The 22,785-nt window shown below is 36.6% G+C and overlaps 3 protein-coding genes across 3 annotated transcripts in view; all 3 read right to left on the bottom strand.

Annotated features, from left to right (window-relative positions):
* Positions 1–3,596: 3,596 nt before the first annotated feature.
* Positions 3,597–22,785, bottom strand: part of LOC134676272 (zinc finger protein 85-like) — a 28,969-nt gene continuing 9,780 nt past the window's right edge. The window contains exon 2 of the mRNA XM_063534642.1: positions 3,597–6,359. Coding sequence (XP_063390712.1) covers positions 4,946–6,061 — 1,116 coding nt within the window. The 5' untranslated portion in view covers positions 6,062–6,359 and the 3' untranslated portion in view covers positions 3,597–4,945. The remainder of the gene's footprint in view (positions 6,360–22,785) is intronic.
* LOC134676592 (gastrula zinc finger protein XlCGF7.1-like) lies at positions 9,651–10,558 on the bottom strand (the record flags this gene model as incomplete). Its single annotated transcript, XM_063534985.1, has 1 exon — positions 9,651–10,558. A coding segment is annotated over one exon (816 nt), but the record flags the coding sequence as incomplete, so codon positions are not given.
* Positions 15,814–22,523, bottom strand: LOC134676591 (uncharacterized). The gene is made up of 6 exons (XM_063534984.1): positions 22,292–22,523; positions 20,541–20,655; positions 20,116–20,217; positions 18,648–18,785; positions 17,907–18,064; positions 15,814–16,059 (listed from the first exon to the last, which is right to left on the bottom strand). The coding sequence occupies exons 1-6, from the start codon at positions 22,430–22,432 to the stop codon at positions 15,814–15,816; spliced, it is 900 nt and encodes a 299-aa protein (XP_063391054.1). The 5' UTR covers positions 22,433–22,523.

The following is a 22,785-nucleotide window of genomic DNA, read 5'->3' as shown; positions in this document are numbered from 1 at the left end:
TAATTTAACAAAGCATAGAATTATACATTCTGGTGAGAAACCTTACAAGTGTGAGCAGTGTAGTTTCGCTAGCAGCAGTAAGAGAAATTTGAACCGTCATATAATGTTACATACTGGTGAAAAACCTTACAAATGTGACTACTGTAGTTACACTGGTGCACATAAAGATAATTTAAAAAAACATCTACTGATACATTCTGTTGACAAACCTTATAAATGTGAACACTGTAATTACGCTAGTACCAATATGACTGCATTAAACCGTCATATAAAGATACATTCGGTAGATAAATCGTACAGATGTGACTACTGTAGTTACGATTGTAAGAGTAAGCGTTATTTAAAACGACATATGCTAACTCATGGGGACAATTATTACCAGTGTGAGCACTGTAGTTTCGCTACAACCAGTAAGAGTAATTTGAAACGTCATAGAAAAATACATACTGGTGAAAAACCTTACGAATGTGACTACTGTGGTTACACTAGTGCGCATAAAGATAATTTAAAAAAACATATAATTATACATTCTGGTTACAAACCTTATAAATGTGAACACTGTAGTTTTGCTAGTAGAAATAAGAGTAATTTCAACCGTCATATAACCACACATACTGGTGACAAACCGTACAAATGACTACTGTAGTTACAGTTTTACAGATAAGAGTACTTTAAAAAACATGTAACTATACATTCTGGTGATAAGCCTTACAAGTGTGAGCACTGCAGTTTCGCTAGTACCTAGTACCTAGCAATACCGAACCGTCATCATAGAACAAATAATAGTGCTACCGTACAGAAAGGACACTTCCTACAAAACCGAAGTTTGGCAGCGATTCAGGGAATATCCCTTTCTAATGTATGTCAATATCCCTTTCGACTATTTAGGGTTGTCAAAATTCAAGTCATTATCTTATCTGTGGTCGTACACGCAAAAGGACGTCAAGTGGTGTCAACCCTAGTAATTGCTCGGAGCATTGCTGAGCCGAACGGATCAGGTCATTTATTTGCTTTTCACATATAAATACATGCAAATACAGTTATAAAGTGGTTATAAAATATACTCTTAATGTACTTGTTACATGCTAAAATTACTTAATCTATGGTTATGTGTAAGGATATGCATTAAAATTATTATGTACATATATGTCATTCTATACACTACATTAAAATAATTACAATAATGTCAAAAGTAATTACTCAAGTACATTCGCGAAAAATTCATTAGTTGTGTAATACAGTCTATTAGTAAATCAAATCAAAGCATTTATTTTCAGGCAACTAAGGCCCATAGATACATACCTTACAAACTAACATATGTATAGGTATAGGTATACAATAATAAAAATCTTAAACACTAAAAATTCATTTTCGTGAAGCAGTTTTCTGTTACAGCGTCACTTACTTTGGTGTAGGATTCGGCAAATTCCCACGGAAACGCCGAAATATCACACACCTTGAGTATAGAGGTAGTTTGAGTCCAGGGGCCTTCCCCGGGACTCAAACTATCTCTATACCAAACTATACTATGTCCTTACATAAGATAGGATAAAGATGATTGCTGATCATCTGTGTTAATTGTCCTGTAGGTAATTAATAAAATAATTTTAAATGTAAAGTCAAATTTAGCTTTTAAGTGCTAACATTATTTTTAAAATTGTATGTACTACTTAATAAAAATAAGATCATTGTTATCTTTATTAAATAAATAAATTGAAATCGATAGTTTTTATGTCGGAAATCATCCCTGAAGAGAGTGCAGAGGGGGGTGGAATTTACAGAGTTGCCTAATATTTGAAGTCAGCTATGCGCGAATTGAATGATTGCTATTAGCAATATCCAGGCGCTATACCTAGCTGTTGTCACTAATTCCACGCAGACAAAGTCGAGGCCAAAAGCTATACTGCAAAACGTAATTCAAGATCAAAAAAAGTAAACAATGTTGCCACTTTTTACTAGCGCGTCTTGTATTTATGTAAAAATAAGTAAATAAAAATACTTTTTTTAAATAGTTAGAGTTAAATTACGGATAAATAATTTATCATAGCGTGATTATTTATCAAAAGGAATTTACTATTTTACAAACAAATTATTGCGATGGCAACATTGTCTTACTTTTTTTGGTCTTAATTACGTTTTGCAGTTTAGTGAATGATAGACTGAATATATGATTTCTATATTTTATAACAACTATGAACCTCGGATACTGGCGTTTGGCCTGAACAGTGAGGGAAGAGAAACTAATAGCCGCCTGAGGCCCATCAGGCATACAAATGCAAAACCCAAAATTTGGCACTGAAATTTGAACCTATAGTGCAGGGAATAGAGTTGACTTTTATTTGTTAGAAAGTTTCGATACAACTAGCTGTTCCAAGTTCCAATTGAATATGGTTTAAACCCTGATCTGGTCCCTGTAGATGGGACCTTGGGCCTTAGGAGGATAGGACATGAGAACACGCTACACATAATTATTTATTCCTCCATTTCTGTCCTGCACAGTAATAGTAATATGTACCAGTAATAGTAATACCACTCTACCTAAGGAGGTATTCCACCTGTCCAATTTCTTTGCCCAATGTCAGTGCGTCTCACTATCTCATTAAAGCAAAATGTGAGACGCAATACACAAGAAATTGGATAGGTGGAATACCACCCTCAACATCATCATCATATCGGCCAGAGGACGTCCACTGCTGGACATAGGCCTCCCCTAAAGAGTGCCACAATGACCGGTCTTGCGGCACCCGCATCCAGCGGACTCCCGCGACCTTCACCAGGTCGTCAGTCCTTGTGGGGGGTCTACCCACGCTGCGCCTTCCGGTACGTGGTCGCCACTCGAGAACCTTTCCGCCCCAACGGCCATCGGTTCTACGGGCAATGTAACCTTAGCACATTTCTGCGAAAATATGACATTTATAATGACTGTCATTTTGTACTATTCAAATCGGTGCAAAGTCACCTTAGACCGTAGATTAATATAAGTAGAGTGGTAACTCCATACATCAGTTTAAAACTGAAAAAATTCTTACTAAAACGCGCGTTACTTCATAGTCGACATCTAGCGTCATGTAGCGGAATTTATGAGTACTGCTAGTTGACAATAGATGTCTCGGCGAACGAAAACTCTAATGCTCAACAGTTTTCACCTAATATTATAACCGGATTAACTGGAAGTCTATTTTCAACCCCATCTGCTTACACTTAATATTAATTGTAAATTGTTTTAGTAGTACATTTTTCGTCAGTAACTACATTTGTGACATCTGGTGTCAAGTAGGGGTACTGATAGTTCCACTACTTGACGTTAGATGTCGACTACGAAATAACGCGCGTTTTAGTAATTAAACTGATGTATGGAGTTACCTACCACTCTTTCTTTACTTATATATTACTCTATGCTTTGACGGACTCCATACTATACTGCTCTGATGCTCTCGAGGGTTCTTCATTCATCAGGGTTATTAGTACTAAATCATGTACAATAATGCACTAAGGTCTCAACGGGGAAGCAAAAACAAACAACTAGTTTAATAAACAGAGATGTTTATTCAAGCTGAACAATCATAACAATCTTCACACAAATATTTCCAAAAATACATAAACAAGTCTTAAGATCTTAAGACCCTGCGACTGGACAGTGGCGCTCATTAGGGGAATTGTGTTTTCTAATAAAACTGTATAAATAATTATACATAAATTCATATATTGGAATGATTATACTGTTTCAATAACTTCTATTTATTCATACAAACAATAATAATAAATAGGGAAGAAGTGGTCGTCTTCACGACGGCAGTTTCAGGGGCCCATCTAGTCAGCGAGCAAGTCACCACCTGCCCCGATAACGTGTGTTAGCATTGTTATGGCAGGTGTCCGAACTCTTTACAATAGCCCAGTCTCATTGTCCACCCAAATTTCAATCCATAGACCGGTATACTATTCACTTTTGCTACAATAGTCCCAATGCCTGCTGAGACCGGTTCATGGGTGTCTATAGTTGCACCTGTGAACGGGTTCCAGCAGGCGTTCTACATGACATTAAAGCTCTCCAAGGGGCCTCTACGTGTTGGATCTGTGTCCCCACGCAAGCCTATCAAAAAACCGGGATTATAGGCCCGTGATATCCAAGGAGATACGAATAGGGAAGTATAGCTAAAATTAAAACTGTTTCATAAGCAAATAATTTACACTATCTCATAATATTCTGAATTCAATACTTCCAATGACAACGGACATCAATCCGAATTTGGCTGCGCTTTCTGATATTTGACGGGCAACCTTGAACATATTTGTTGTTATTAGAGTGACAACAGTGCCCACTTGTGTCAGAATTAGATCTAGAGACAGAACACTCATTCTCTAACAAAACGCGTCTGTCACGATCAGCACAGATATATTTGGCCGCTAGGTGGCGACAGCGCCACGCGCAGTTTATAGCAAAGCCCCAAAATTGGGGTCGAATGGATGTACTTTTAGCTACCTGTAGCAAAGCGACGAAATCGCGGAGTGAGCCACGCCTGGTATTGTTTATAATAATAATATTTGTTTTTATAAAGACGTATAGAACTAAATTTGTATGTACACCCAACATACAAATTTAGTTCTATACGTCTATTTTCACTTTCAGCCTATACAGACATACAAATCAAATATCCTTACAACCATATTTACAGAACTGATATCTATATTTACATTATTATTCGCCATTTTTTTCCTATACCCGGTCAGGGGCCTTAAATTACAGAGACAACTTATAACTACATATTCAACCATACGCAACTGAAAAAAAAATATTCGTTATTTAAGGAAAGATAAAAAGGCTATATTTACATTATTTCTTAATAATTAAACGACAAAGTGTTCGTAGTTATCATAAACACCACAGTTCCTTCAGTTCTTTAGGGAGGTAGGTAGTTATAAATGTTTACTCACTTTGTTCACATTATTACGATTTGTCACTAGTATGTCTAGTTACATGACGGGTCAAATTACTCTTTCTGCTACTAGCAAAACTACAGTGCTCACACTTGTAAGGTTTCTCACCAGAATGTACAACCATGTGTTTATTTAAATTATTTTTCAGTGCACAAGCGTAGCTACAGCGGTCACATTTGTAGGGTTTGTCACCAGTATGTATCATTATATGATCGTCCAAACAACTCTTATCGGTACTAAGAAAACTACAGTGCTCACACTTGTAAGGTTTTTCCACATGTTTAATTATGTGTCGTTTTAAACAGCGCGTACTTGCACAAGCGTAACTACATAAGTGACATTTGTACGGTTTGTCACGAGAATGTGTTAATAAATGACGTTTCAAAGCACTGTTATTGGTAGTGGCAAAACTACAGTGCTCACACTTGTAAGGTTTTTCAGCAGAATGTACAATCAAATGTCTTGTTAAATTACCTTTATGTGCACAAGTGTAACTACAGTAGTCACATTTGTAAAATACGTCACCAGTATGTATCTTTTTATGGCGGTTCAAATTACTCCTACTGGTAGTAGCGAAACTACATTGCTCACATTTGTAAGGTTTTTCACCAGTATGTATTAATCTATGACGGGTCAAATAACGCTGACTGGTAGCAGCGAAACTACACAGATCACAGTTGTAAAGTTTGTCCCCATGTGTAAATATATGATCTTTTAAATAAATCTTATTTGCAAAAGCGTAACCACAGTAGTCACATTTATAAGGTTTTGCATCAGTATGTATCGCTATATTATGACGGTTCAAATTACTCTTACTGGTAGTAGCGAAACTACAGTGCTCACACTTGAAAGGTTTTTCACCAGTATGTATCGTAACATGACGTTGTACTTGAAATTTTTTTGCACTAGCGTAATCACAGTGTTCACATTTGTATGGTTTTTCACCGGTATGTGTCATCATATGAGATTTTAAACTAGGTTTTCGGGCACAAGTGTAACTACAGTGCTCACATTTAAACGGCTTCTCTCTAGTATGTACCACAATATGATGAGTTCCTATATGATTCTTATTGGAAGTAGCGTAACTACATTGCTCACATTGGTATGTTTTCTTTTCGTTACACATTTTGCCCTTGGTTCGTTTTTTCGTAATCCTTAAAGATTTCGAGTCTGATTTCGTTCTTCGGTCTTCATGTTGAATTCGCCCTGTAAATTAAATACTACATGTAACTTTAATAACACTATAGTCTGTATCTTTAGGTATTTAAATAAAAGTAAATAATATCTAGAAGCAAATGGCTCCTTAAGCCAGTTGAGGGTAGATGAGAACATTACATGATCAAATAATGTAGGATAAAGTCAGGTTGTTCAGTGACAGATCCAGGCGGTTTTGTATTTGGTTGGTTAACCAATAAATGTTATGACTACCCGAAAATATACAAATTATTTATTTACTTTTATTTAAATACCTAAAGATACAGAGCATATAAAAAACAAAAATTAATATGAAAGGAAGCTGTAATAATTAGGTTATTAATTAATATAATTAGTACCACCAATACATTTTACTTTACCAATATAGTTACCACATAACCACCAAGTTCTTACTATAGTTCGTTTTTTTAGCATTAGTAATAAGGTAAACAATCTGGATATATGAAAAACACATTTTAAAAATAAGTTACGCCAAATATGTAACAATTATGAATCTAATACGATCATCATTTATATTCTTCGGCTTTCATAAGTAATAGTTTTTGATTTTTTAAAAGCGTTTTTCAATTCAGTCATGTCAAGATCGCTTACCTTCTTTCAAGTGGGTCTCTATTGTTTCCCAAATAGTTTTAAGTCATAATGTATTGTTTGTCCGAATTTTCGTTAGTCATAATTGGTTTTTCTCAGAAACGCGTAACTTTTCAGGATTGTCATAAAACAAACCTAACCTAACCTAACTAGAATAACCTTACGAAAATCCCGAAAAGATAACGGTTTCGGTTTTATGACTAACGAGAATATGACAAATAATACATTATGACTTAAAACTTTATGGGAAACAAAGGGGTCCTTTCAAGTTCTTTCTAATGCTAAAAAAAACGAACTATAATGGAACAACTGAGAAAATGAATCCCCACATATTACCACCACACGGTAGTGAGTTTGGTGGTAACAAGTGGGAATTTTGAATCTCTCCAAAAAAAAAATGTTCTCTGACAAAGATACCTACATAAATACAGATTGGGTTATTTTTTCCATCAACAGCGGATTCAATAAACTGCTCTAAAACTGAACAAATCTTTTTAAATATTTTTGTCATTACATGAAATAATTCTAAACAAAATTTAAAATTATAGCCCACATGGGGACTAGAGTCTAAACCCTCTTGTGCTTGAAAGGAGGCCTGTGCCCGGCAGTGGGGCGTATATAGGCTAAATTATTATTATTATAGCCAGGAACTGAAAACAAAAACAGAGGTATTTTTGCACTCAAATAAATGCCCTAACCGGGATTCAAACCTGGACCATTGGCTTTATAGGCACGGTAACACCAGACCGGTTGTTAAAGTCTTTAGAATCAGAGCAAGCTAAGTGCGCAGCGACTTTGATAGCACAGACTGTGCAAGTGTTACTTCTATTAAATTAACACTTGCAGTCTTGCCCAATCGGCTCTTTAATTGGTAATAATAATGGATTCCTCTGATGTACTTCAAAATTTGTCTGCAACAAGTTTACAATTTGAAGCCTCTAGCTTTTGGCTTTTACTAGTTTTTGGCAAAAAAATCATTTTTGGTAGAAGCTTTTATCGCTGACTGTACTTTTCTTTCCACAGGCAATGAATACTCAACAAGTCAATTCTAAAAACCCCAAACACAATTAGGTGGCTTTGTTTTATCACAGAGTTCCTATGACCACTTTCTGTCTCCATCATCAGATCAGCTCGATGGTACCATAATATTGCATTGTCACCCGACTTACATATGTATGAAAATTTTCAGCTTTATCGGAAATCGGGAAGTGGGTCAAATTTAACTTGTATGATTTTACCTGTATAAACATAGATAAACACAGAATAAATAATAGTACTACCGTACAGAAAGAAAACTTCCTACAAAACTGAAGTTTGACAGCGGTTGAGGGTCGAATCATGCTATCCCGTTCTAATATATGGCACTATCCCTTTCGGCTATTTACGGTTGTCAAAATTCAAGTGATTATCTTATCTGTGGTCGTGCACGCAAAAGGAAGTCAAGTGGTGCCAACCCTAATAATTGCTCGGAGCAATGCTGAGCCGAGCAGAGCCGAGTTTGACCGAAGTCATGAGTTTTGCACCCCCGACATAACTACATACTTACATAGGTACATTGCAAGTAAAATAAAAGCTTGTAAAAAGCTTGAGCAGTAAAACCCAATAATACCAGAAATTTTTTCCAATATCTAAACCCATTTTTTCAACTAATTGGGTTTGATAGCTCACCCTTCAAAATGAAAGACTGTCAAATAATTGAAATAATATAGCAAGTACTAAAAATAGAAATGGCATTTTTTGATTGAGATTGGCAGTTCTTGCAAAGCAAGCATTTAAGTCTGAACAAAGTGAAGTAGGAACCATATAATATACCTGGAGCTAAAAGCTTTTTGGGTTTATAACACTCCTCCGGGCCAACAAGTTTGTCATTCACCTCATGCTCGAGGTACAGACCGGCCCGCGCGGCCGCGCTCACGCCACACGCGTCCTCAACCTTCGCCATATAATCTACAAGCTCGGTGTGTGTGCTCTCATGAACCTTGTACAAGCTGGCATGCTCTTTGCCGTCACAAATATCATCCTCAGTTTCTGTCTTAAACTCTGCCATCACCGTACTGGTCTGCTGCTTCGTATATAGGCCAGCTGTCTCCCACGGAGGCAGGGGACACTCTACAGATTGATGGAACTCCTCAGGGCCAACCTCAATTTCACATTCCTCTTTCACCTCATGTTTGAGGCTGGCATCGCTCACGCTACAAGCGACTTCACTCTCTGATATGGGGCAATGAGGCTCTGCCTTCACCGTACATGTGTGTGCCTGTACCTCGGGCACCTCGGGGCTCAGGCCCTGAGCCTCAGGCTCTGTGTACTCGCAAGGAGGCTCCGTTTTCACTCGCACACACTCTACACCCTCCAGCGACATTATCAGTCGCTGATGAACACGAAAACACGTTGATAATCTACTAAAACACGACGTTATTCACGATCTATGAAAAAATACATTTGACAAATAATCTTAAGGTGTAATAAAGAATTTCAAGGTAGTCTCGTAATACCGGGTTAAGAAGATTTACATTAATTATTTCTGAAAGGAGTAGTTAGACTTTCTATAAGTTAAACCATTAAGATTATTCCGATTATTCTCAAAAAGAAATTCCTAAACAGCAGAAGCAGACAACTATTTTGACATTTTGACTAGAAGGCTGTCTATGCCAGTCTATGGTTTTTGACACTGACAGTGAATTTTTTTTAAAGTCTATTTTGACGCGTCAATTTTTTGCACAATTTGATGAAATTGTGTGGATCGGACGCAAAGATTAAATAGACTCGCCGACTTCACTTGATTTGATTGACCGTGATTCAATAACTGACGTCAGGGACGCAGCAATACACAAAACAGTAATTTTTTTACACGGCGGGCAAAAACAGGGGTTAGTTGTCATTAAATAAAAAAGACAAGATTACTAGTAATAAAAATTTAATATAACATTGATATAAAGTGATACCGTTTTAGCAGATACATAAATTAATATATCCAATACATAGTAACAATTTTCTCCAAACTTCATTTTTCTCCAAAGCTTACGTACTCAGGATGATGGGTCTTCATATGCCCTTTCAAACTGCAATTCTGAACAAAAGCCTGGCCACAAACAGTACAAGAAAACCTCCTATCATTATTATGTATTCTCATATGTTCAGTCAACGTTTTCTTCCGCGCATATGCCTTTTTACACACCGCACATTCAAATATCCTAGCCCCGGTATGCTTAACCATATGCGATTCCAAATCACGCCGAGCAAAGAATTTATTAGAACATATCTCACATTGAAAATAACGCTCTTCCAAATGGTCTCGCTTCATATGTCGAGATAGCATGTATCTTCTCGCATATACCTTATCACATACATTACATTTATATTCTAATTCGGCTTGACCATGTTTGTCAACTAAATGTTGATGTCGTTTGAAATAATCCGTGAACCGCTCTGAACATTTAGTACATTTAAAGCGCTTTACCATTTTATGCACTGTGTCTACATGACTTTTATGCTTCTGATGTGACGAAAACACCTTTTTACAAGTTTCACATTGGAAAGTACCTTCGACATGCATTGTTTTCATATGCATTTTTAATCTATAGCTAGTAATAAATCCCGTTCCGCACTCATCACAAACATAATTTCTAAAATGTCCGTTCATATGTCTTTCTAATGATCCTAAAGTCTCAAACTTCAAACCACATATTTGGCAAATATAATTATTATCCATAGGTACTTTGAATGGTATTACTCTGTCTTCGTACTCGGTGTAAAACTTTTTACTATGTTTTGATTCTAGATGACACTTAAAGTCTTTTAAGAGGGCGTCGAGGAGGGTAAATTTTCAGATTCTGTCAAATTACCCCATTTCACACACAAACGCAGCTCACGCACACTACCTCAATTTACTGGGACAGTTCAGTGACCCCTAACGTTTTTTTTAAAGGTGCGGTTTCGAGTTTAGTGTTAACTACTGACCTTCTTTGACGAATTCAAACTGTCAGAGGTTTCCTTTGTGAGAAGACAGAGAAAAAACACTTTTTATATATAGCTTTCCTTGTTTGTTCATGTCATGTCATAGGTATGTGACGTATTAGGTCATTAATTATTTTCGTTGTTGAATTTTGTATTAAGATAGGTACAAACGGCGACGCTCTTAACTGTCCATCGGTGGACCTTATGCCTTTTGTAATAAGGTTTACGAACTGTCAGTTAACAGTGTGGTGGTGAGCGATCGTATGCGGTTTGTAAACATAGACCGAATTAAACCTAGAAGATTTTTTATTAAAGATATAAGAAATCGTCTATTTTACCTACTCGAAAAAAGCCTTTAGACGCATAAAACCACAAACGCGAAATACCAATCCCAGGTTTTTTGGTATTTTGCGGACTTCTAAAGTGGACTATATCTAAAATCATTCCTTCATTAGTGATAGGTCTTGTAACATATTTTTTACAACTAAAGGAGCTTATTATATTTCACTTATAGCTTAATTTTTAAAGCTCTATTGATAATAAAATTAGGCATAAAAACATCTAATAAAATTCATTATTTTCACATTCAATTCACAAATTCTTATACTTTTGTAAGTCAGTAAGTGATGCATACTTAAAACTTATCGGGAAATCAAAGAACTCATAATTACCTAGGTAACTATATTAATATATTTAAATTTACTATTTCATCTCATACGTTCAATAAGGCCCGGGTCCGGGCCTTGTCACCCGCACTGACAGAGGGCCTTTTTAGCCCTACATAATATTAACGAACTGTGTCCCGGATAGTATGGGTTCTGGGCCATATCGCGTCCCGAAGTAAATTATACAGGGTGTAATGGTTAAGTGTAGCCATGCTATAATTCCGTAAACATAACATATATCAGAAAATTTCAAATTGATATCGAAAGTGCGTTACTCAATGAGTAAAATTACATTAATAACTTCTTTTAAATAAAAGCATAAATATCCCAAACATTAACTTCAAACCCTCCCATATATTTAGTATGACGACTCACCTCTCAAAGAACGTCGGTGTCGTAAAAGACAAAACTGCTTGAGATTCATTATTTGCGATAATAAACTAATAAAATACTAAAACTACCGTTTATGAAATAATAAACCTAATATTTATTTTTTAAGGAAGTACATTTTTCTAAATGACTCCCTTGTGCGATAAATTGACGGGCCCTCTTAATTATTTCTTAATGATGTCTGCGGTGTAATTAAAAAATAAACGTTAGATTTATTATTTCATAAACGGTAGTTTTATTATTTTATTACAGTGTATTATCGCAAATAATGAATCTCAAGCAGTTTTATCTCTTACGACACCAACGTTCTTTGAGGGGTGAGTCGTCGTACTAAATGTAATCCCTTACAGGTTACACAGGGTTTGAAGTTAATGTTTGGGATATTTCTGCTATTATTTAAAAAAAGTAATTAATGTAATTTTACTCATTGGGTAACGCACTTTCGATATCAGTTTGAAGTATTGTGATATCTGTTATATTTACGGAATTATATCCTGGCTACACTTAACGACTACACCCTGTATATCATTAGATAGTATATATAATTTATACCAAAAAATTAAATTTCAGCACATAATATTACATTTAAATAAATTAGATAGTTCATAGACTACCTATGTCGATAGAATATAATATCGTTCTTATAAGCGTATTTGGTGGGCATACCTTGTTAGCAAAAAAGTCTACTACTTTATAATAGTAATAGACTATTATAAAGTAGTAGACTTTTTTGCTAGTGGCAGAAACCTATTTCATTTGTAAAATTATCGCCTGTAATTTATCTGTAAAATATTAAAACATTGTTTTCACACTTTTCAAATGCCAGATTCAGTTTTTTTTAAACATCTTTAATGTTTGAACTTTGGCCATAATTCAATTTAAATAGAAATAATCACCGCCATGCGCTACTAATTATTATTCACAAAAAATATATGAGTTTTAAAGTGATACTTTTTTAGAATGAGGAATAAATGAGCAAAATTTTACATTGTTTTATTTAGTACACATCGCGACACTGTGACTGTGAAGGCTAAAATTGTCCTAAAAATACATATAATTTTAATTTATTGTGCAAAAATCAGTTTATTTGTATGAAAAGGTACAATGATTATTTAAAAACTGAATTCTTCATCCCTAAATTATAGAAAAATGATATATAACTTGCCCTAGTTGCTAAGAGCATGAAGAAATGAAGCATAGATTGGACCTGGGGAGCCGACCATTTCCCCTTTTCCCTTCTTTTTGGTACACGGTACGATCTTGTTGCTACCGGGCCAAATCAGCTCATTATTGGCATTATTTGGTAATAAGGGTATAGAAATGGGAGACATATTTTATAATATTTGACAGTATCAATGAACAATGAAACTATTTTTCCGTGAATGCACACGTAAACCCTTATCCGTTAGTATGCAATTCAATAATGGACGCACCATGGACCAAATCGGGACACGGGACGGGTAACGGTTCTTTAACACGTAATGTTAATAATCAGTGAACATCATTAATTACGCTCAAATGCTTAAGATTCAGTACAGGTAAAAGTACATATGAGCTCTACTTTTAATTGTTAGTACAATCGGCATCAAATAGATAGTGACGGTCAAAGTGACCAAATATAGGATCTGAGTATATTTATTTATTTATTTAAAATTTAAGTCAGGCAACAAGGCCCATATTACAAATACCTTACAGACTAACATACATATACGACTGAAGTACAGTATACATAGATATAAATATAGTAAGGCCCACCTTTAGTTTAACTGAAATAGTTTCATAAATATCAGGATATTATCACCAATTCAATTCAATATAGATTTCTCATTTGTTCATGTTCCTTCATATACCAAAATAGTTATAAAAATATTCCGGCGTATTTTGAAAAGTACACGTTTTATAAAGAAAAAACCATACTATGTTGGTTCGGAGCCGGGCCTTGTTACTTGCACTGACAGTGGGCCTTCTTAGTCATAGTACAAGTTCAAGAATAACAGAGAATATTACCGGGCCTTATTACCTTTTGTCATGAATATATTCAATATCATATTCAATTAAATGGTCTATAGTAAAATAAGGCCTACATGAGTCATGGAAAAACAAATTGTATTTTATTTAGAAAGTACCTATATGTTGTTCATAATTTTCAGTAAGCTGTCCTCTATTATAATTAATGTAGATTGACAGTTTACTTAGCAAATTGTACTTTTACCTTTAGGTTTTATGTCGGAAATATCTCACCCAATTTGTATTGAAACATAAGCATTTGAGCGTAATTAATGATATTTACTGATTGTTAATCTTAAATATACCTACTTAGGGATTGTAGGACTTAAATTTTTTTAGCGGACCGAGCGGATGTGTATTTTTGTGGACCACTTTTTTATTTAAATAATTAATTTGTAATTCATTCAAGAAAAGGTTATTACAATAAGTTTTTATCAAAAATTTAATTTTTGGTGCAAGCTTTTATCACTGACTGTACTTTTCTTAAGACAGACAGCTAATACTCATCGAGATAATTCTAAAAACCCCTAACACAATTAGGTTACGATATTACATCACAGAGAGAGTTTCTATGGCCACCTCCTATCTCCATCATCAGATCAGCTCGATGGTACCATAATATTGCATTGTCATCCGATTTATACATGCATGCAAAATTTCAGCTCAATCGGAAACCAGGAAGTGGATCAAATTTAAGGTGCAAGATTTGATTACAGACAGACAGACAGACAACGGTCAGGTGAAACTAAATAAAAGCTTGTAATTAGGGATATAGATACCTCACCTACCGTATTACAAAGCATTACAAAAATGTCCAAAGGCCAAAGCCACACTGATAAGACATAATAAGACCTCATAAACATAACCGTTCACTGAAAAAACCTAATAATCTAATTCTATTTCGTTACTGAGTTATCGTTTTGCACCGAATATCAATGAAATAAAAGCACGTTGTTATTTGATAGATACATTTATATAAAAATCGTCACATGAACGTTTATCTACTGCGATGGTATTGGCCTTAAATATCGTTTTTTCAATTGATAATATAGCCACAAAAACTCGCTGAGACTGCAGGTCGACTCTTGATTTCAATTTCTTGATGATATATCATTGAATTAACTTGCAAAGCACGTGATAGCTCCTAGAATAGCAACAAAACTGGTTGAAACTAAGAATTTTATTGCTGAAATTATGTGAACAACATTGCTTCGTGTTCATAAATATAATTTTAATAATTTTATATTGTTTACGTTAAAATGTGATGAATTTTGATAAATTGTCTATCTAGTATATTGACATTATGTCATTTATATTTTTAAAATGACGTAATATGAATACCAGCACAATGAAATTTTTTTCCAATAAGCAATAACAAATCTTCAAACTTTTTTAATTTTAAGTGAATTAGGAAGAAGCTAATTAGACTGATTTGGTTGTATTCATATATTTTATTAAATAATTTGTTATATTTTTTAAGTATTATGACTTGTGAATAAAATAAATCGAAATTTTAATGACTCTAGATCTCCGTGTGACGGTATTTAATTACCCTATTTATTTTGAACACAGTTTTTCACTGGTATCATCATTTGTATATGGACATGAATTTCTGTCAATATATATGCCAAATCGTAATGTCAAACTGGGAGAAAGATGTAAGCGTCCGCTTCCAACGGCCCACAGCGGGCATCTGAGGAGAAGGAGAATTTGACAGATATGGCGGATGTATGGAAATTTTACAAAAGTTTACGTTTACGATTGAATTTCTCTGTAGCCTTTAAGAGGAAAAATAGGAAAAGCCTGATTCGTTGTAGTCCAGTTATCTGGCTTTGGAAATCACTCGATTTTATAGCATGAGCATCGATTTTTTTATACAAATTTTACTAAACGCTGACACTCGTTCATCACGTTTTAGGTACAACTTTGCATAAGTGTATTTATTATATTGTAAAAGATTTCAGATTTTCAAGGGTGATTCGTTGTAAACACACTCTTTGGGATAATAATGACATTTATTATATTATTTTTTATCAAGAGATGAGAACGCTAGCGACTAAAGGGTGACTGCCGTTTTCGCTGATTTTGCTCGATGCAGTCTTAAAGTATTTAAGCTAGCGTCACATAAGGTACACTTTAAGTCAGTTATGTCCACATTTATAATAAGACAGTAAGGGCTTAGGGAATTCAGGGATTTCTTCATGTCACTTTTCTTGTGTTCTTTTTGATGTGTTCGTAATTCTTCTATGCTGTCGAAGATGTCTTTGCAGAAGAAACAGGGTAGTCCAACTCTGCTTTTACCCTAAAATAACATGACATTTAAAAATTATTTCATGTATAATGGCTGTCAGCTCAAAGTAAATGAATATTTGAGTACTTTTTTTTTACTTTTGTCATATTTAACTTAATTTTTAGGGTTCCGTACCCAAAGGGTAAAACGGGACCCTATTACTAAGACTTCGCTGTCCGTCCGTCCGTCCGTCCGTGCGTCTGTCACCAGGCTGTATCTCACGAACCGTGATAGCTAGACAGTTTAAATTTTCACATATGATGTATTTCTGTTGCCGCTATAACAACAAATACTAAAAACAGAATAAAATAAAGATTTAAATGGGGCTCCCATACAACAAACGTGATTTTTGACCAAAGTTAAGCAACGTCGGGAGTGGTCAGTACTTAGATGGGTGACCGTTTTTTTTTGCTCTTTTTTTGTTTTTTTTTTCGTTTTATGGTACGGAACCCTTCGTGCGCGAGTCCGACTCGCACTTGCCCGGTTTTTTATGTTCTTACAATGCTATGTTGATTATGTACGTATTTAAATAGTCATTCACTCATTTGAGTTCAATAAGAGTCTTAGGCTGGTTTTAGAGTCACGCGGACCGTCCGTGCCAAATTTTGTTGTTGTATTGTATTGTAATTGTGTGTTTTACTCTAAAATGCTTCCTGAACTTAATACATATTGGTCCGGCGCGGAGCGATCCGCACGGACGGTCCTCGTGACAGTATAACCAGCCTGAGGGGCTACCGCGATAACCGAGATTCGCAAATTGCGGGGATCTTTTTCTTTTACTCCAATGAAGGCGTAATTAGAGTGACAGAGAAAAATGCCCGCAATTTGCGAACTTCGATTTTCGCGATTATAGCCCTGAGTCTAAAAGAGTTTGCCAGCACTCCTAAAGATGTGAGGGGCCAAGGGTTCTCAAGCCAGGGAATATTTCCCACGCGATTATGATCTTTGTTTCAAAGTGATAGAGTTCAATTTAGCATAATTTCTAACACCCTTATGCGTTAAAAAGGGTACTGCAACTTCTTTATAGGCGCCCTCTATGGGGAGCAGTTGACAGTTTTTATTCCATTGTCATAGATATCTAGGGACTGACTTTACGGGCAATAATAATGAGGCATGACAGGGCCAGTACAGCGGTGTGACACAATAGCGGTGTGATACAACGCGATTGGTTGATGAGCTCGCATCACGCGCGCTATTGGTCGCAACTAGTTGCGCTAGACTGCACGATTGGCTGGAATTCGTGAGTGACACCGCTGAACTAGTATCATTTTTAGTGCCCGTAAGGCCAGTACATACACGGTGTAACATGAGGAAACCGAATAATTTTAACAGCGTATTCCTGATCATATTTAGAGAAAGTTTCAGAGATATTATTAATAAAAAAAAACCGGGCAAGTGCGAGTCGGACTCGCGCACGAAGGGTTCCGTACCATAAAGCAAAAAAAAGGAAAAAAATGCAAAAATAAAACGATCACCCATCCAAGTACTGACCACGCCCGACGTTGCTTAACTTTGGTCAAAAATCACGTTTGCTGTATGGGAGCCCCACTTAAGTCTTTATTTTATTCTGTTTTTAGTATTTGTTGTTATAGCGGCAACAGAAATACATCATCTGTGAAAATTTCAACTGTCTAGCTATCACGGTTCGTGAGATACAGCCTGGTGACAGACAGACGGACGGACGGACGGACAGCGAAGTCTTAGTAATAGGGTCCCGTTTTACCCTTTGGGTACGGAACCCTTAAAACAAGTTTTTATTGTTACATAGTGTAAAAGGTCTTTTTGATGGTGATGTTGCTGCTATGGGACGTAGTCTAAATAACATCAATGTTTTATTCCCATTTTGCAAATTTTAGTACCTTGAAAGCAGTAACATTGGAGTGCTCCAAAATCAGCTGTGCGTTGTGAATGTGAGCCGCCTTCTCGGTGACGTAGCGTTGGTCGCTTTTCTGCTTGCTTTCCATTTCAGCCTCCAGATTTAATAGTTCTTCTATGTCTTTTGAGCGAGTTTTCTTTCCTGCAATAGAATAATAATAGATTGTCTCACAAGGGAGCAAAGGACGTATTACGGCGTGGGGTACAGTCAATCAATTTAACAATAAATAATAGTACTACCGTACAGAAAAGAAACTTCCTACAAAACCGAAGTTTGACAGCGGTTCAGGGTCGAATCATGCTGTCCCTTTCTAATATATGGCATTATCCCTTCGGCTATTTAGGGTTGTCACAATTCAAGCCATGACTCTTATCTGTGGTCGTGCACGCAAAGGGACGTCAAGTTGTTTCAACACTAAAGGGGCCCACTGATTAACAGTCCGCCAGACGGTATCGGCCTGTCAGTTACAACAAACTGTTGACAGTTCCAAACAACAGACAGGACGATACCGTCCGGCAGACTGTTAATCAGTGGGTGGGTAGAAAAAGGCGGCAAATTTGAAAAATGTATGTGTTTTAAGTATCTAATTTCAAGTTGACATTTTAGCATTTTTTTTAGCGTATTTCAAAAAACTTTGGCATAATTTTGGCATAATCTAGACATAAGTCTAGCATTTTTTCAAAATCCGAGTTGGCAACACTGGTTTGGCACCCCTCTTACTTACCCCTCAACATGTCGAGATGCATGACGTATCGAGGACACACGTCATACAGGGTGTCCCTCGTTGGCAGAGCACGCAGAGTTGGGAAGCGAGCCAACAAACGAGCTTCGTCGCGGGCAAGTGTGTCGTCGTTTTCGGTACCTGATCATATAAAACATTTTTAGGGTTCCGTACCCAAAGGGTAAAACGGGACCCTATTACTAAGACTTCGCTGTCCGTCCGTCCGTCCGTCCGTCTGTCCGTCTGTCTGTCACCAGGCTGTATCTCACGAACCGTGATAGCTAGACAGTTGAAATTTTCACAGATGATGTATTTCTGTTGCCGCTATACGAGTAACAACAAATACTAAAAACAGAATAAAATAAAGATTTAAGTGGGGCTCCCATACAGCAAACGTGATTTTTAGGGTTCCGTACCCAAAGGGTAAAACGGGACCCTATTACTAAGACTTCGCTGTCCGTCCGTCCGTCCGTCCGTCCGTCCGTCTGTCACCAGGCTGTATCTCACGAACCGTGATAGCTAGACAGTTGAAATTTTCACAGATGATGTATTTCTGTTGCCGCTATAACCACAAATACTAAAAACAGAATAAAATAAAGATTTACATGGGGCTCCCATACAACAAACGTGATTTTTGACCAAAGTTAAGCAACGTCGGGATTGGTCAGTACTTGGATGGGTGACCGTTTTTTTTTTGCTTTTTTTTGTTTTTTTTTTGCATTATGGTACGGAACCCTTCGTGCGCGAGTCCGACTCGCACTTGCCCGGTTTTTGACCAAAGTTAAGCAACGTCGGGCGTGGTCAGTACTTGGATGGGTGACCGTTTTCTTTTTGCATTTTTTTCCGTTTTTTTTTTGCTTTATGGTACGGAACCCTTCGTGCGCGAGTCCGACTCGCACTTGCCCGGTTTTTTTATCAGGATCCCGTTTTTGCCATTTCGGGCAAGTGAACTTTGTTGTGCCAGCCCAATACAAAAAGCTATGCTGGCAAGTAAACACTATAGCTCGTTTTTTTAGCATTTGAAATAAGGTAAACAATCTTGATGTGTCTTTTAATTGAAAAACACATTTAAAAAATAAGTTACGGCAAATATGTAACAATTATGGATCTAATACGATCATTTATATTCTTCTGCTTTCATAAGTAATCGTTTCTGATTTTTTAAAAGCGTTTTTCAATTAAAAGACGTGTTTAGATCGCTTACCTTCTTGCAAGTTCTTTCTAATGCTAAAAAAACGAACTTTCCATGCAAACGGAAACTGTATGATAATCCTCCCAAAGCCCAGCCATACAAATAAAAAATGCAAAATTTGCCACTGAAATTTGAACCTATAGTGTAGAAAATAGAGGATTTTACGTTGTTGGAAAATTTAACAAAACAAAGCAAAAGCAGCTCTATTCCAATTGAATATGATTTAAATTTGAAGAGGTACTATAGGTAGGACCTTGGCCTTAGGAGGTTAAAACTCACCAAAGTCCTTGTGGTCTGTGTCCATGTAGTCATGATCATCTGCGGGCTCCTGCTTCACTTCTAGGCCTTCTTGTTTTACCTCGAGATCTGGGGGGTCTTTCACTGTAATAATTATATAATAAAATGAAATAGTATAGTTATTACATACCTATAGTCTGTACCTTTAGGTATTTAAATAAAAGTAAACATACAATTTGTACATTTTCAGGTAGTTATAACATTTATTGGTAAACCATCCAAATACAAAACCACCTGGATCTGTCAATGAACAACCTGACTTTAACCTACATTATTTGATCGTGTAATGTTTTCATCTAGCCTCAACTGGGTTAAGGAGCCATTTGAGGGTAGATTATGTGCACATGCACTGTGTGGGCTATCAAAATTTCTGCAGACTTTTCTTGGTCTAACTCTAACAGACTTACCTGACTGCAGTTGCTTCTCTGCCTCAACCACCATTTTGCGGAAGTCATTGGCATCTCGCAATCTCTGGATACAGTTCACACAAATCAGGTTACTGCTTTCACCTGATGTTGAGAGCTAAAACAAAAAAAAAATATTTTTTTTATAGTTTCCTTAATTTCCACGAAATTATTTATTAATTTCGTGGAAATTAAGGGGAGAGGCCTTTGCCCAGCAGTGGGACACTCAAATAGGCTAGAAAAAAAAATTGTTTCCTTGTAAGGTGGATGAATCACACTTTTTATAATGATTATAAGTTTTTTTATGTTCTCTTCTTCTTCCTCGCGTTATCCCGGCATTTTGCCACGGCTCATGGGAGCCTGGGGTCCGCTTGACAACTAAACCCATGATTTTGACGTAGACACTAGTATTTACGAAAGCGACTGCCATCTGACCTTCCAACCCAGAGGGGAAACTAGGCCTTACTGGGATTAGTCCGGTTTCCTCATGATGTTTTCCTTCACCGAAAAGTGACTGGCAAATATCAAATGATATTTCGTACATAAGTTTCGAAAAACTCATTGAAGTTTCAAGAAGTTTCAAGTTTTTTTAATGTTATAGTCAGCAAACAAGCAGACAAGCCGGCTGATGGGAAGCGGTCATCGTCGCCCATTAAAGTCAAGGCGCCACTTTACCGTTGCAAATACTATAAAAACTGAACATCAAAAATAGGTTTTTTACTTAACCTATATTGGGTATTGCCAGAAGGTTTAGAATAAAGTAATTTCTGTAAAAAATAATAAAGTAATTTCTGTAAAGCTACAAGAACTTGAAAGTACTCTACACTCTAATGCAGGGGTCACCAAATGGCGGACCGCGGTCGGGATCTCGGACCGCGGTCGGGATCCCGGACCGCCGTCGGGATCCCGGACCGCCGTCGGGATCCCGGACCGCCGTCGGGATCCCGGACCGCCGTCGGGATCCCGGACCGCCGTCGGGATCCCGGACCGCCGACCTATATTATTTTAATACTTATTTAATAAGCTCAAGTAGAAACGGACCACGATGGTCATATTATTTTAATAAAGCGGACCCCTGAAGAAACTAATTGGTGACCCCTGGTCTAATGTATGAAATGTAATTAGGTAATTTACAAACTTGGCAAACTATGTGTCAGGCTATATATCATATAGTAAATGGTTCCTGCCCTAAAGCGGGCCACTCACACACCTGCCGCAGGGGCAATATTGGAATTGGACCCTTAATTGCCTCCTTAATTGTGATGTGTGTAGAGAAGCAGGGGCAATTTTTAGATTGGGTAGCAGGGCAGGGGCGCAAGACCTTCCTAGCTCCCTAGATTGTATCTACCGCCCTGCTAGGTTGTTACATGTGTAGTACGATTGGGGCAATTCCAGTCAGTTCATTGGCGACTATCGAACCAAACGGACCAATCATTTGGTGCTTTGATAACACAGGAGCCATTCTCGTCGACGTGCGTTTAGTGGGACTATCACTTACACACTGAGTGGCAGGCTAGTGTGTAGAAAACAGCCTAAAATTGCTCCGACCGCCGTGCGACCGGTATTGCCCCTGCGGCAGGTGTGTGAGTGGCCCGCTTAAGAACTAAAACTCCTATGAAATTATTAATTTATTTCTAGTTACTTTCAATATTTTTTATTACTAGTAAACACTGTATTTCAATACTGTTATGAGAATATACCTATCTTGCTCATTTTACAGGAGCACTTCTAAGGATTTAATGTAAGTTACTTACAAAAACATTGAAACATTCCAAGAATATATCGAAGTATACTTCGCGAGTTCCATCGCAGTAATATTCTTTAAGAACGTCGCGATGCTCGCCTGCCTTCAGACAGCAACGGCACTTGCCGTATAACGTTTGAATGCAGTCCATATTACAAGTATTTTTAGATAATTTCACCAGTTTACAAGCTAATAAATCAAAAGAAAACAACACATTTAATATTTTAGTTTGGTCGAGTTCAATGCTGCTCGCGACGTTGTTGCCATGCTAATATCTTAAAAATACCAAAGAGGCACATTTGAAGAAAAATTACGTTCATGTAAATGTAAGTACTAATTATTGTGTTTTTTTCTGTCTAAATAGGTGTCTAGATAGGTATGTATGAGGTATTTAAAGCACTGTTAGGCTTTTTTGATATTTAATATAAACAATTTATTTCCGGGCTCAATAAAACAGATCTTAAGATAATTTATAACGTGGTGGTATCCCTACAGATGACAGTA

This window comes from Cydia fagiglandana, chromosome 24 (assembly GCF_963556715.1).
Source record: "Cydia fagiglandana chromosome 24, ilCydFagi1.1, whole genome shotgun sequence".
Lineage (NCBI taxonomy): Eukaryota > Metazoa > Arthropoda > Insecta > Lepidoptera > Tortricidae > Cydia > Cydia fagiglandana.
Note: the sequence above shows the minus strand (reverse complement) of the source record. Positions and strands in the feature narration are given on the sequence as shown.

Bases quoted from the DNA above. Each gene is read 5' to 3' on its own strand.
- LOC134676591 (XM_063534984.1), bottom strand. From the start codon at position 22,432: ATGGACTGCATTCAAACGTTATACGGCAAGTGCCGTTGCTGTCTGAAG. The intron at 20,656-22,291 runs GTAAGTAACTTA...TTTTTGTTTTAG, and splicing joins TGGAATGTTTCAATGTTTTT to CTCTCAACATCAGGTGAAAG. The intron at 16,060-17,906 runs GTACTAAAATTT...ATGTTATTTTAG, and splicing joins CCAATGTTACTGCTTTCAAG to GGTAAAAGCAGAGTTGGACT.